This window comes from Nycticebus coucang, chromosome 8 (assembly GCF_027406575.1).
Source record: "Nycticebus coucang isolate mNycCou1 chromosome 8, mNycCou1.pri, whole genome shotgun sequence".
Lineage (NCBI taxonomy): Eukaryota > Metazoa > Chordata > Mammalia > Primates > Lorisidae > Nycticebus > Nycticebus coucang.
Window position 1 is genome coordinate 136,106,927 of NC_069787.1, and position 14,979 is coordinate 136,121,905.

General features: G+C 44.9%; 1 protein-coding gene across 8 annotated transcripts in view; it reads right to left on the reverse strand.

The window, feature by feature from the left end:
- The window catches only part of TNIK (TRAF2 and NCK interacting kinase), a 395,211-nt gene that overhangs the window by 53,157 nt on the left and 327,075 nt on the right, over positions 1–14,979 (reverse strand). For all 8 annotated transcript variants that reach the window (XM_053599576.1, XM_053599575.1, XM_053599573.1 and 5 more), the window contains 4 exons: positions 11,531–11,695; positions 10,503–10,742; positions 8,366–8,472; positions 1,283–1,446 (listed from right to left, as the gene is read on the reverse strand). In XM_053599576.1, the coding sequence (XP_053455551.1) occupies positions 1,283–1,446; positions 8,366–8,472; positions 10,503–10,742; positions 11,531–11,695 (676 nt within the window). The remainder of the gene's footprint in view (positions 1–1,282; positions 1,447–8,365; positions 8,473–10,502; positions 10,743–11,530; positions 11,696–14,979) is intronic.

Sequence of the window (14,979 nt, forward strand, 5' to 3'; positions counted from 1 at the left end):
GTGCCATGTCAGAGACAATCCCCTACACCACTTCAGAGACAGTTTCCTACACCACAGAGACAGCCCCCTACATCATCTCAGAGACAGTCCCCTAAGTCACCAAGAGACAGCCATCTAAGTTACCTCAGATAGAGAGATAGAGCCCCTCTGTTATTCAGAATGTGTCACCTCAGAGACAGTCTCCTATGCCCCCCCAGAGAGAGTCCCCTATGTCACCTCAGGGACAGCCTCTATGTCACCTCAGGGAAAGGAACATCACAAAGGGACATGCAGTGATCTTACCGTTTTTAAATATTAAGAATATATTAGGAGTAAACCATGGGCTTATGTGTAATAAAAAGGCTAAGAAATACAAAACTTGTGATTTTTAATCAGAATAATTTATAGGAATATTAATATTTATCAAATTGCACTTTAAAGAGTACTGACCTTTAATGTCTGTAAGAAAAATAATCTTCTGAAAAAGTCGATTAAGAAAGATTAAATTCTGATTGTCTAGAAACAATGTATGGTTTGTATCACTACCTGGACAATCATAATCTTTTAAATAAGTTTTTCCATTAATGAAAACTAACACATGGTGAGTTATGAGAAGACCCTCTGAAGGTGACCACCCAAGGGACTGGTCAGCACAAAGAGGGGCTCAATCAGAGGGACCGAAGCACACGTGGGGTGCAGGTCTGGTCTGTGAACATTATGTCCACTTAAGGAGGTGGTCACAGGGTGCAGAGGGTCCACCACAGTTGAATTAAACGTTTGGAGAGGCTAATTTTTACCTATTTAATAGGAATAGCCAGAAGAGTCAAACTTTTTTTAAGTCAGATATTTCATTTTTCTCAAGTGTATTATTCTTCATTGGTCTTTACTGAATTTCACTGTGAGAAATACATATATCATAAACTATGATCAGATTACTAAAGAGACTGTTGGCACAACGTGAACAGGGCATCCATGGGAACATGAAACTCTAGCTACAGGCAATTATATAGAAATGGAAATTCAGGTGATGGGTGAGTGACTGTGTTTTCAAATAAGACCACTATGTAGTGATCTCCCTGGAAAATACTGGTTTTTGAGTTTAGGAAGGATTTGTCCTACTCTGATGTCACACACGGTGAGGGAGGTGGCCACTGCCCTGAGGAGACTGAGGGCGAGAGCAGCTAAGGGCTCTCCAGGATCAGACAGCTGCGGCCACACAAAGGTCAGACCCAGGACATAATCCTTCTCTCTGCCTACAGCTTCCTCCCAGTAATGTTGCTGGGGAGAGGAGAGAGTGCTTTACCTCGGACTCTGGTGCGTTCGCTGGACCCTGCTTGTGATCCGGGCTGGGAGCCTCCCTGGGAGCTGGGCTGGGAGCTGGGAGTGCTGGAGCTGGAGGAGCTGCCACTGCTGGTCCTCTGCAGGGGGCTGTCCAGGATGGGCTCGGCCCTCCGGAGGTCAGGGTTGCTGTGTGGGCAGTAGAGATCACTGATTACTCACTCAAGACCTCACCAATTTTATAAACCTTGCATCTGCTAAGGGGTTAATTTCCAAATATATAAGGAACATGGCTCAATAGCAAGGAAACAACTTAAAAATGGGCAAAGGGCCTAAATAGACATTTCTCAAAAGAAGCCATACAAATGGCCAACAGGTATATAAAGAAGCGTTTAATGTCATTAATCATTAGGGAAAGCAAATTAAAACCACAGTGAAAGGCTGATCTCAGTGGCTCACACCCATCATCCTAGCACTCTAGGAACATGAGGCAGGTGGACTGCTTGAGCTCAAGGGTTGGAGTGAGACCTCATCTCTATTAAAAATAGAAAATTAGCCTGACATTGTGGCTGAGCCCAGGAGTTTGAAGTTGCTGTGAGCTGTGATGATGCCACTGAACTCTAGCCCGGTTGACAGAGCAAGACTCTGTCTTAAAAAATTAAAAAAACCAACAACACCTCCCAATCCCACAGTGAGATACCACCTCAACCCTGTTTGAATGGCTGTTATCAAAAAGACATGTCAAATCTACTAAGTGTAGAGTTTAAATGTCATAACACAATAATTAAGAAAGTACAGTGAAGGCTATGTTAACCAGTTTGTTGTTATAAAACCAGCATACTGTACCCCATAAATGCATTAATGTACACAGCTATGATTTAATTAAAAAAAAAAGATCACAAACATTGGAAAGGGTGCAGAAAAACACGAGACTTCTACACTGTTGTTAAGAATGTAAATTATACTCTGTATAAATGTCTTAATACAATAATTGAGTAAATGAGGTGAGGGACCTATTAACCAGTACAATGTAAGCCTTCCAAATTGTACATGAAATCAGCACACTGTACCCCATAAATGCATTAATGTATATATGATCTACCTCTTTATGATTTAATAAAAAAGAAAAAGCCAGCATGGAAAACAGTATGCAGATTTCTCTGAGAATAGAATCATCACTGGATCCAGCAATCCCAAAGTACTTCTGGGCAAATATTCACAGGAAATGGTATTAGTGTGTCACGGAGATATCTCCATTGCTGTGGTCACTGCAGTGTAGTCACATAGCTAAGATATGGAACCAGACCAAGTGTCCATCAGTGGGTGAATGGATAAAGACAATGTGATATGTATGCATATATAAACGCACATTTTACAAAAATACTCATACATGGAAAATAAACATGTCCAACTTTCAGCAGCAGAGAGAACGGTGGTTACCAGGGAAGGAGAGAGAGGAGGGGAGATGTCACAGGTGCAGTTTCAGGGTAAGCTAGTTCTAGGTGTACCACGGAGGCTATAGATAATAATAGCCCACACTTGGAAAGTGTCCAAGGAGTAGGACTTAAATACTCTCAACACACACAGAAAATAATAACAATACTATGTCAAAGGTGATGGATGTGTTAACTAACCTGGCTGTGGTAATCACTTCACGATGTATATACATGTCAAAATACGCAATTTTTATTTTTCAATTATTCTTCAGCAAAGCTAGGAAGAAAAGATCTTGCCATTGATAAACACAGCACCCTAGTCCCAGTGTGAAGGGGTGAAGCACATACGGCTAAGACATTGCCCTGTAGGGCCGACAGGGACCACAGTCCTGCCTCCTCTGCTCCAGATTCGGGGTCCAGGTGGGACGAACTCCTGACCCGGTTCTTGTGTCATCACACTAAAAGTACTAGCTCTGAGGTGGTGAATCTTCACTCGAGGGTTTCTTTTAAACATTTTTAAAAGAAAAATGCTCACTGTGAAAAACTTGAAAAGCATTAATAGGCAAAAATAAGGAAACAGCACATGTACTCTCTGAACCAGGAGATAGTAATATTTTAGTATTTGGTACGTTATCTTCTAGTTTTTTCCTTTGCACATGTCAAACACTCCATATATTGCTTTACAACTTGCCTGAACATTTAACGGTAAGCATTTTCTCATGCCTCTGACGATAATTGTCCCTTAAGGAGAAGAGTTAGTTTGATGATTCTCTATGGCTGGACACCAAGGAGCTCCCAGTATATTGCTGTGACATCCAGTACTGAGATGACCATCCAGCTGCACAGACACCCAGCCACACCTCTACTTCCTGGAATTGGAATGGGTGGGTGAAAAGGCACAAAGTGGGTTGTGCGTGTGCACGTGTGTGAGCGTACAAAGCACCCCCAGCTTGTGCTGAAGTGCCGTGAGGGCCTATCTCACTCAACTCTTACCAGGTTGTATTATACAATTTGCTAAATTGTATCTCACTGCTTAAGCAGAATTTTTTAAAAAATTGCCAATCTGGTAGAATGGAATAATTCTTATTTGTGTTTATTTGCCATTTATAATTCCTCTTCTGCAAACTGCTTAAATAAGTCCTCTGCTCATACGCTAATAGAGGGTTTGTATTTATTATTTTCTTGCAGGAAGTCTTCATGTACTTAGGCTATTGTCAAAGGGAAGCTGATAATTCTTATAAAATGCTAACTCAGGAGCAAATTCGTTTATTGGCAGGCTCGGAGCCCTCAATTTAAAAAAGATCTTTCTGTATTATTTATCTTCGTATCTTTACTGTCCCCCAAATAGCATTATCCATCCACTTACTCAAATGTCCTATACCAGGCATTTGAGACACAGTGACAATAAGACCCAGCCCTGTCCCTGTGTGCTCAGCTGGACACACAGCCCCATTCACTTGCGCCCCGATACTCTGAGAACAGGCGATGTGGGCAGGAGGCAGGACCACTGAGGCCACTTTCCACAATCAGGGAAGCTGCAAGGGAGAGGGGACAGCTAGGCAGTGGTGGTGGGACAAAGTTGCGGAGGTTTTTTGATTTTTGCTTAAAAAAAAGCATTCTCAAATCTTCTATAAAGGTTTTCCTTTTAAATTTATAACTTACAGGCCTTTTCACTTTACGGAAGATGGGCACAATGCTGGGTGTGGACAATTTAGTGAGAGTAGAAATCCAAGCTCAGCTCTGTTGCCATCCATTGCCAGGGATGGGGATGTGGGGGGGTGGGAGGACCTGACCCAACAGCGACCCTCCCTCCTGCCCAGCATCCTCATTTCCCCAAACAGAACCTGCTAATAGAGTCACTATAGTGCTAAGATTTTAATGCAATGGAATATCATAGTAAATATAATTTTATGCTTTAATTTTGCTCTGCCCAGTCAGTTAAAGAGCACCAAGTATGTGCCAGGAATAAAAGGTGGGTATCATACGTTTCACAACCAGCCTGAAAACAATGTGACTCCTTCCCTTGAGTTTAGCTTGTAGTTTAGTTTACGATAATCTGGCCACAAAATGGCATCTTCATAAGCAGTAGTTAAACCAAATAATTTCTTTTTGAAAACACAAGACTCTTGCTTTGTGGTAACATATTTGCCAAAAACATTTGAGTAGAAATGAACAGCGGTCCTGGAAAACTTAATTGGAAAGCATGAAAAAATAAATATGTTCTTATAATTAATTTTCATCACAAAACTGTTGAACTTAAGACAGTAATTATCTTTGCAATTTTTGTGGTTAAAAGGGTTGCTAAGTCCAACTAAAAGTAATTGCAGAGTGACCAATGAAAATTAAGAAAAACTTAAAAATTTTTGATATTTTAAAGGCATTCCTTTGTATAATAACTGTTTTTCTGACAATTGTTTGTATCAAATTGACTGATATACAGATTTGGATCCATATTAGAAATGCCCTTGATTTAGAAAGTGCCTAACTCACTCATTGAATAGCACACCTAAAGGATTTTATGTTTCAAACTTTCTATTTTTCATAAAGAAACATTTCTTTTAATTCTCAAATAATGAATGCTTGCTTCCCTATTGCCCTCTTACAGTACACAGTAGTACCCCAAATTATTATGCATAATTAATAAATTCAAAAAAATATTTTTTTTCCAAAAAATGCAGTGCTAACCGAGTGTCTTGCAGACGAAGAGTGACAGGTACGCTGAGATTAGATTCTTGGGTGTTCCTCTCATTTTGTGGAATGGCAACGTAGTGTTCTTTGTACCACAAAAAAAAGAAAACCTGTGAGAGGCAGCTGGGGACAGGTGCTCTGACACCTTCCCCTGGTGGCTGTGGGGTGGTAGCAGACTCAGCCACCTGCTCTGCTGCAGTTCTTTTGATTATTTAGCCAAAACCTTTTTACTAAGCACCTAATTTGTAAGACTCGCTGGCCCAGGAGGAGAGAGGGGGGCGAAGTACAGGCCACACGCCACACAGTGAAGTCAAAACGTGATCATGGCGATGAGGCATGTGCAGCAGAGCCAGCAGGAACGTGGAAAATCCTGTATGCTGCGTGTGATGCAAACACCATGAACACTACTGGTGTTTGGGGAGCAATGAGTGCCAACTGGAGTGGTCAAGGGTATGAAGGAGATGGGACTCGACCAGGCCTGCAGTAGCAAGCAGGAAGCTGCGAAACAGCCTCAGCAGAGACACAGGGATGGTTCTCAGCACTCCCGGACTCAGAGAGGACAGTGGTTGGAGGGAGGACTGAGCCTGTGTCAGGAGACAGTGGGAGAGTGCTCGGGGGCCCAACAGGGAATGTGCACTTCCCATGGTGGGCTCAGGCATGGCCAGGAGAGAGGAGGCTGCTGCCTCGGCCAAGGACACAGCCTGGCAGGAGGTGTCTGGCAGGGCTCCGGCCTCTTTCTGTGTGAAGCTAGCTGATCCCACAGGCATCAGAACCCCAACTGAGGCCTTGCCGGAGCACACTCTCCACAGTGGAGCACTATCTGGGCAGCTAGAAACTGTAGGACATGTTTAGTCTCCACACACACACAGAAGTAGGGAAAACTTCACAGAACCTTTCAACCTAATTTTTTTTTTTTTTTTGGTAAAATATGAGTAGTTTGAGAAAACATCATGCTGTCTACATTTTTCTCTTTTTTACTAGGTATTAAATGGTCTGGCCTTTGGGCCAAGGGGTATGAGATAAATGGTCTTAGAGGGGGTCAATTTCAGAATATTTCCATAAAGTAACAGATATTCCTTATTCCCAGATTAACTGAGTTCGTTCAGATCTAAATGAGGAAAAACCTGAAAACATACAAGTGGATGTCTTCAAATGTTAACTTTGAGACCAGACATTTGCCATTTTGCAGTCAACACTGTTTGCTCTGTAAAACACACAGTTAAGTGAAAATGTGGCAATTATTCCATTCATTTGAATCATAAAAGTTGAAATAGAAAATTAAAATTACAAAGTAATTTTGTGGCCCAAATACTTGAGCCAAGTCTTTAATTAACTGGCTGACTGCCAGACTTCACTTCCCTTTGTTGTTTGGTGACACCTCAAGGAGAAGAAATGAGTCCTGGGAAAAAGAGGTTCAGGATGGGACAGAGGGCTAGTTTTTGAAATTAAGCATTTAGTTGCTGGGGTTTTGACTGACTCTTTCTGGATTAATTTACATCTTTTCATATTCTGAATGTACTTGATAAAATTTTAATTTGCTTTAAGAGAACACATGAATCAACATTAAATATGAAAGTGCCTGGAATTTTTTAAAACAATTTTTGAAAATAAATCAAATCTTCATTTAAACTCAACTGTCACCTCGATGGCCTGAGGCACCTGGGAGTCTGTTCAGCAGGTGAGAGCTGCCCGCTGGTCCTGCAGTTTGAGCAATGTCCAGCTGAGGACGCATGAGGATGGGTGTTCAGCAGTGACCGCTGCTCACTGACCCTGCAGTCTGAACAACGCCGAGCTGTGGACGCCTGAGGATGGGCAGGTGCATGGTCATGGCAACTGTGTGCTCAGCAGACTCCAGGAAACGTGATCATAAGCATGGACTGTCCTCTCTACTTGAAAATCCTTAGGAAGGGTTCAGTCCCTAAGTATGTGCAATTGGAACCAGGTGCCCTTAGGGCGAAGGTGCAGCCTGTCTGAGGGCAGCGACCTTTGGGGGCTCTAAGCTGCCACTCTCCCTAGCGATGCGTCAGGTTCACCTTGAGCTGGGATTGCTAAGCAGCACCCAGCGTGACAAGGGTCACCCTGACCTGGCCACCGAGGGCTGTGAGCGCAAGCTTTCCATTCTTCAGAGATAGGTACATGTCCCCCTAAGCTTCATTTCCAGTCTTTCTCTCTACCAGCAAAGTGGAGAAGGCAGCCTTCCCAGCTCATCCTTTTCACGTCCCAGCTCGTCCGCCACTCTGGGTGACACTAACAAAGGTTGTGTTTCCCATGAAAAGGATGAGGGAAGACAGTGAGCTGCTGCCACAGTGCACCTGTCACCACGTGGGGTCACGCCGTGGGGTCTGTTCAGACGCTGTACAGATGCTGTTTACTGGCCACTCCAGCCAGCAGGGCTGGGTGCGATTTCCCGACCATGCAATACCCAGTTGACAGAACATTCTCAAAGGAGAATGCAGAGTAAGAGCAGAAACTGTGCTCAGGGACCTTCTGTGATGCCCTGTGGTGACCTCCTCACCAGGGACGGCACCTACGTGGCCGCAGAGTGAAGGTTCTGGAGCTGGCCAGTTACTGCTGCTGTGACATCTCTGTGCCACCAGAGAGCGTTTCTTTACCTGGTGCTAAGAACCATCACAGAACAGGCCATGTCGTACTGCTGACTCTGTCAAATGGCCTTGGAAATAGTACTTGGGGGTATTGCAACCAGATTTATATTTGTAACTTTACTCCCAGGTTTGTGAACTGTCAGTTGAGGTGTGCCTGAGGGCTCCCATGTCACCCCCTCGCTCACTCGTGAGTCCCCTGAACACTGGCTTACGGGAAAAGCTGCTGAGGAAGCCAAGGGCCCATGACCACCCAGAGATGCTCACAGTCCACGGGGTGAGTCAAGATGCCTCCAAGGTGAGAAAGAGCATGGTGTTTCCAGGAGAGCACTGAGGGGGATGAGTGGGCCTTTCCCTTTCACCTCCACCAGTTTCCCTCCTTACCTTGCTCGGATGGGCTGAGATCCTAGCCTGGGTCCCAGAGCACTGCCATTCCCAGGAGAATTTTTTCTGGCTAACGCTGGCGATATAGAAGTTGTTCTTTGAGGCACCTGGGAAAAAAAGGAATTCAGAAATACTTTCCATAAAATTGCTTCCAAAAGCTACTGTCTAAAAATCCCTGCCAAGGACATGGAAGTAGTTAGAGGGACTCTCTGAAATAGGAGAGAACTTACCTCTGATTCCTCAAAGAAATATTAATATACAATATCTGCCACTGGCAAAAGAAAGAGCGGCAAAGCCAGCAACCATTTAGGAGTGTCAGCCTCTGTCTCTGTCTCAGAAACAAATTCACAGAGGAAACGGACAGGATTGATTCACTGGGCTAACGAATGACTTCTCCTGGTCAGGCAGAAGCAGTGAATACCAGAAGCTGCATCAGATGAGAGCCACCAGACAGACCAAGGTCCACCTTCAGCCCACATTGTAACCAACACATAGGGAAATTATGACATCTGGTGAGAAAGTAGATATCAGACTAGACCTTGGGTCATAAGTCATGTGTCGGTGAGCTCTGTACCTTACTGCTCCTGATCAACTTGCAGTTCCTGACTGAAACCAGAAACCAAAGTCAATGAGCAAAGACAAAGCAACATAATACAACACCAGGTCAACACTGACAATCCTGGAAGGGTCTTCACAAAGGCCGTGTGAGCGCAGGTAAGACTGCGAGGTACAGGAGGAACATGTATTCTTCTTAGCTTCTCTGGCAGCAGCCTGAGGTGGAGTGCAGGTCTGTCTCATTTCATGGAACATGCAGACATTTTAAAAATGAAATCGAGTATCACAAGTGTATCAAAGGGGCCCATTATTTAAAAGAATCCTTTTATGAGTCCTAGTACAGAAAATTACTTTCAGCGTAAAGTGTCATCCTTTGTCTGAAAAATTAATTTTTATCATAATTCATTTTAACATAAAGAATGAGTTGGTGAAGTAAAGTAAAAAGGCCGAATCAGTACTACCACCTGTTTGAATTACATATGACTATTGTTCTTTTATATAAATGTAAATATTAGAGAAAAAGAACTTAATAAATTATTCAAAACCTATGTTTTCGAAGTGGTCTAAGGATTCTCCCAGCTTTGCCGATGCAGGCTGGATGTAACTTCCATCTTCAGCTGTCCTGTCTGCACCCTGACCAGTCTATTTTCCATATTAAACTTTGCTCCTTGGTAACCTTTTCTGATGCCAATTTTCCTTCCACAGAGAAGGAAAGAACACCAACAAGTTATTGGCTGATTTTATTGTGGGACTCTTTGTTATAATATTCTTTTGAGAGGAAGATGAGAAAATATTTATAAATCACTCAGTAAAAATTTCTGCTTTTTCTGGAATTAATAATGGCATTATTCTTTGGAAAGTGTGGAATATTTCATTTGTCACAGCTCCTGTGCTGGGCTCAGGGAAAAAGGGATTCCTAAATCAGGAAGAATGGTGCAAAAATTTCCACAGCCTTTTGAACCACTTCTAGGCTGTCTGCAGCCTGATGCACAGCCACATTTGAGAAGTTTTCTTAACAATGGGCAAGGACTTGGTACAGGAAAAGAAAGCAAGATAGCCCGAGCTTAGGGCTCTTCTTGTCCAGGGGGACGGCTGGTTTTACCTTCAGTAATCAATTAAGGCTGGGGTTAAACAGACTTAGCCTGGAAAGAGTTTTACTTAAATGTGGCCAACTCATTTATCCTCAGAGCAGTATTATCTTCTGAAACCTCCAAATCTGGTTTTGCTTTGCGTTGTTAAAAATAAGAATAAATAAATTTTCTAATTTTTATCTGGAAGCTTTCAGTTTGTCTAGAAGTAGATTCAGTCATCGATAAAAATATCCGTTATTCTACTTCAATGCCAGTTTGGCATGGATACATGCTTCCGAGACTATGTCCAGGAGAGCCTGAGTTTCTTTGAGGGAATGAAGGTCAGCAGTGATAAATGACAGTCTGTGTCTTAGCTTGGGAGTGGGGAGGACAGCACTCGGGAAAAGGGGACACTGCAGAATGTCCGGTCCTTCACTACCAGGAAAAGTCCAGAACTGGGGTAAGAACAGTACACAGGGATGGAGGAGACACCAAACACCCAATGAGGTCACCTTTGGTGGGATATCTTCCTCCTGCCGTAACCAAGAGCTTCGGTCAAACTTTTCAATGCGAGTTGGGAGAGGAGGGTTTTCGGAGGTGGGGTCTGAGTTCTGTCGAGGCATCTCAGCACGGTGAGAGGTCACGGCCAGAGCCTCCTGGAAGCCGGAGAGGCCCTTGGTGGGCTGCTCGAGCACCGACTGGGACGCGGTCAGGGCTGGGCCCTGGGGCTTCACAGCTACCAGATGTGGGATCTGAGGGACAGAACAATAGTGAGCAGCATGATTAGAAGGACTTGGGCCAGTCAGAGTCACCATCAGGTAAAGGGCAAAAAAAGAGCTTAGGGGACAGCAATGGGACTGCACATGTAACCTCCAGCACATGTAACAGTCCTCAAGGCCTTCCCTGCGGTGGGGTGTGGGCTGAGTGCTGAGAAGTCCGTGCAGCAGCATAGCAGTGATGATGCTAATAACTACTGTGCACTCACTGATCGTTTGCTGACCTGCAGTGTGCAGGCTTTACGAGCATTTCTCTTCTAACATCATAAATGTCCTCCTCTAACCACCTCTCCTGGTCAGCAGGGCTCAGTGGGCCAGGAACCTACATTTCCACCAAGTTTGGGTGACGCTGGATGCTGTTGTTTCAGTGACCACCCTGAGAACCCCTGGCTTAGAAAACATGTTCACTTAACCAAGTCTTTAATTTTTCCAGTTTCATGATCATGTCCAAATCCCAAGTGTCGAAAGATTACATATTTTTTATATCCAGATACATGTACACACACATACACACACACACCCCTCAGAGGTCTGTATGAATTCTAGCTTTGGAATCATAAACGAGAGGATGCTTGTTCCTTGAGGAAACCCTTGTGGGTCTTCAGAAAGGCCAATTGACCTTTCCTCTACTCTTCAAATCCAGTGGGCCCCCTAAAACACCCTAAATTCCACGTTAAGGGTCGCACCCAGGTTGGTCCTGTGCCTGAATGCAGGCTTCACTTTATGCCCTACTGGAATCCTGAGGGACAGGGGACAGGACGTACCTGGGGGTCCACCGGCCTGAGCATGGGGGGTGTCCGAGCAGGCTGAACTCCACTGATGCTGAAGGACTCCGACCTGGGGGGCAGGTTGGGGTCAGAGACCCTGTTGGCGACCTTGTGAGGCATGGCCGGCGAGCTCTGCCGGTTGAGCCTTGACCGCTCTTCAACCTAGAACCGAGAGAGAGAGACCTCACTGGACAGAAGCCGGTACATCTCCTAGCAAGGACCTTCTGTGGGCACCCACACAGCCACTGGAAAACTCTGATCAATTCACTTTAAGAAGCCCAAACTCTATTTCTGCTCTGTTTCAAGAATGTGCAAAGAGTTCCTTTCTATCACAGCAAACACTAGGTGAACGAAATCCCTCAAGAACACCTGAGCCATTTCTCTCCTGTTACCCATAATCTTGTGTTAGTTCCACTGGCTGCAAATCTGGGACTTGCTTAAAAATTTATCTTGCGTGGATTGGGATGTTATCTTGTTGACTGGTCACAGAGTCACGAGGTTCAAAGGCAGACAGCTGTACCCCAGACACCCTAAAGGACAGTGGTGTGCATGGGGAGGGCCTGGGGACGTGAACCTGCTGTGGGGGTCTTGCAGGTGAGGCTGAGCAGGCGCTGAGGCCAAGTGTGCACCTGCACTTCCTGGTGTGCCTGGCTGATGGGTGAGCGGGTGTCTAGGCTGCCTGCCTGGTGAGCACGACCTGTCCTCAGCAGGCTTCCCACAGCATTTTCTTTTTCTCTCTTCAGAGGACTTTCTTCCCAGCGTCTTTCCTGCCCCTAAAACATGCGGCTCCTGTTCACTCCTCCCCCGCCCAGCGTGGACTCGACCCCCTGGCTGTCCTCTCCTACCCTCCCTACATCTCCACGGGGCTCACTCTAGTCACCCCCTACCCTTGGCCCCTCTTCTCTCGGGCCATTTCGTGTCCTGTCATTGTCTTTTCTCCCAGAGTCTCAGTGCAAAGCAGATAATGGATCATAAGTGCTTCACAGAGATGGTGTGCAGGACCAGCGAGTAGAGTTTTTACAGGTAAAAATTACCCTTAGCACATATTTACAGCACAAAGACTATCTCAAAGAACAATTTTAAAGGGAAATTTTGATACAGTGTATGCTGCGAGCCATGACTTAAGATCTTAGACAACATCCAGAGGTGTGGGCTTTCCTCCCAGGCCATGGCATCCTGTCTTTTATTTCTTCAAGGTCAATTTTACCCTTCTGCTTCCCAAACCTACCAGGACAATGTGACCATTCTGCCCACCCTGATGGCCCTTAGAATAAACCTTTAGTTCCCTCCGGCTAGGGCACTGCCTACACGTGGGCATCAATATTCATGTCTGTCTGAATTATTATTATTATTATTTTTTTTTTACAGTTTTTGTCCAGGGCTGGGTGTGAACCCACCACCTCCGGTATATGGGGCCAGAACCCTACTCCTTTGAGCCACAGGCGCTGCCCATGTCTGAATTATTTTTTCAGTAGCAGCTAAAAGTCTTTTATGCATTTTACTGCCTGATTTGAAATAAAAATTTGGAAAAGCTGTTTCCCCCCCATCCTCCCTATTCCACTTTGAATCTTTCTAGAGCTAGAGTCACTCTAACATGCAAGATAAGGCTGTTTTTAAAACTTACATTAACCTCAAATAGAAAACATCCCTCTTGCCTCCACAGAGGTGTGATTTGAACATCTGTGCCCCACCATGGCTGTGCAGGGCACGTGCAAGTGGCACTTTGATTTTGAAATGCCATGCCCAAGAGCTCACCATGCACCAAATAAGATTTGCTGCAAATCTTTGCAGGAATGCAAAACAGAACATGTACACTGTGTGTGTAGAGAGAATTACAACAGCCAGAAGTATTGGCTACTCCATGGACCAAGAGCACAAAGCCATCTTTTTTTTTTTATTATTAAATCTTAGCTGTGTACATTAATGCAATCATGAGGTACAAAGCCATCTTTGAGATAGGACTACAAAAAGAAAAAGTCCCATAAAGATAGCACCAGGTAAACTGACACCAAGGCTTGCAATGCTTTTCCTAAAGCCAGACTCTGTGAAAAGAAGGTTCGTGTTGCTAGATTGTTAGAATTGGTCAAATATTATCCATTTTCGTATTTCCAGGGAAGATCACTAAAAGATCAATCCCACGTATGAGCACCCTTTAACATCTGCACGTTGCTACGCAGACCACCACTGTCTGAGCTCAGGAACCCCAGAGATTCACACACGTTTTCAGATAAATACTGGTTAACCAAACTTTAGCCCACTGTCCCACAAGTCAATGACCAAATATACTGAGACAGTGAAGAATATTTGTAATTATTATTATTTTTAACTAAAATTTATGCTCAGTTTTATATCCACATTAGGAGAAAGTATATAAAAACAATAGCAGAGTCTGGGTGCCCGTAGCTCAGTGGTTAGGGTGCCAGCCATGCACACAGGGGCTGGTGGGTTTGAACCCAGCCTGAGCCTCCTAAACAAACAACATCAACAACATAAAACAGCAGAACAATCTACCCTTAAGCCTCCACCTATGGCCAGGAAACAAAGCTGCGCCTGAGCGCTCGCTGCCAGTTGGACCTAGGCCACCAGGGTCCTAAGGCTGTCATTAGGGACGGACAGGTCAGAGAGCGGGGTACTGACGTTCACGGGCAATTTGTGGGTTTGATTAGTCCTGTAAGGTGTAACTGATGTACTTCTGGTAGAATTTCCTATGCTTTCTACCAGTTAGCTTACATACTGAATCCCACCAGTGTGTTTCAGTCTGTACCATTCTAAAATATATGGCATAAATAACTGCGAATTATTTCAGGAAGGGTCCAATATGTTGAAATTTCTTGGGTTGGAGTTTGGCCACAGAAGTCTGAAGGTCTATGAGAGGGTCCAGCGGTGAGGCATCCAGCGACACACATTTTTTTCAAGGAGACCTGGTCCTAAAGGTTCTGGGAGGCAGAACTGCCCATGGGCCTGTACGCCCAGGGTCACCTTGAGGACTGGAGCGAGGACGTTAAACCAACCATGCAGATATGCAGCTGCTCCTGGTGACAGCTTCAGGTGCACAGAGGAGGCAGATGGCACACCCAGGTGTGGCTCTTACCATTAATTGGCGCCAGGCAAGGGCCCGTCTTTGACCCATCACAGCTTATGCTTGCTAACAGAGCAGGAGATGGTGCCCCAGTGAGACCAGGAAGAAAGAATAAGAACATGTGTGATTAGAAACAGAGCCATCATCAGGGCACCCTTCCACCTGCCCAGGGACATTAGAAATGTCCAGCAGGCTCTGACCTCCCACTGCCAAGAAGATGCCCAGGGCAAGAAAGGGCACAGCAGAGACTCCAGGTGTGACTGCCAGGTGCTGTGCTCGACAACAAAGGCGCCACTGTCCCGGGAATAGTGTCCCAGACGAGGGCATTATCAGTGGACACGGAGAATGCAAAGACTGACCTCACTGC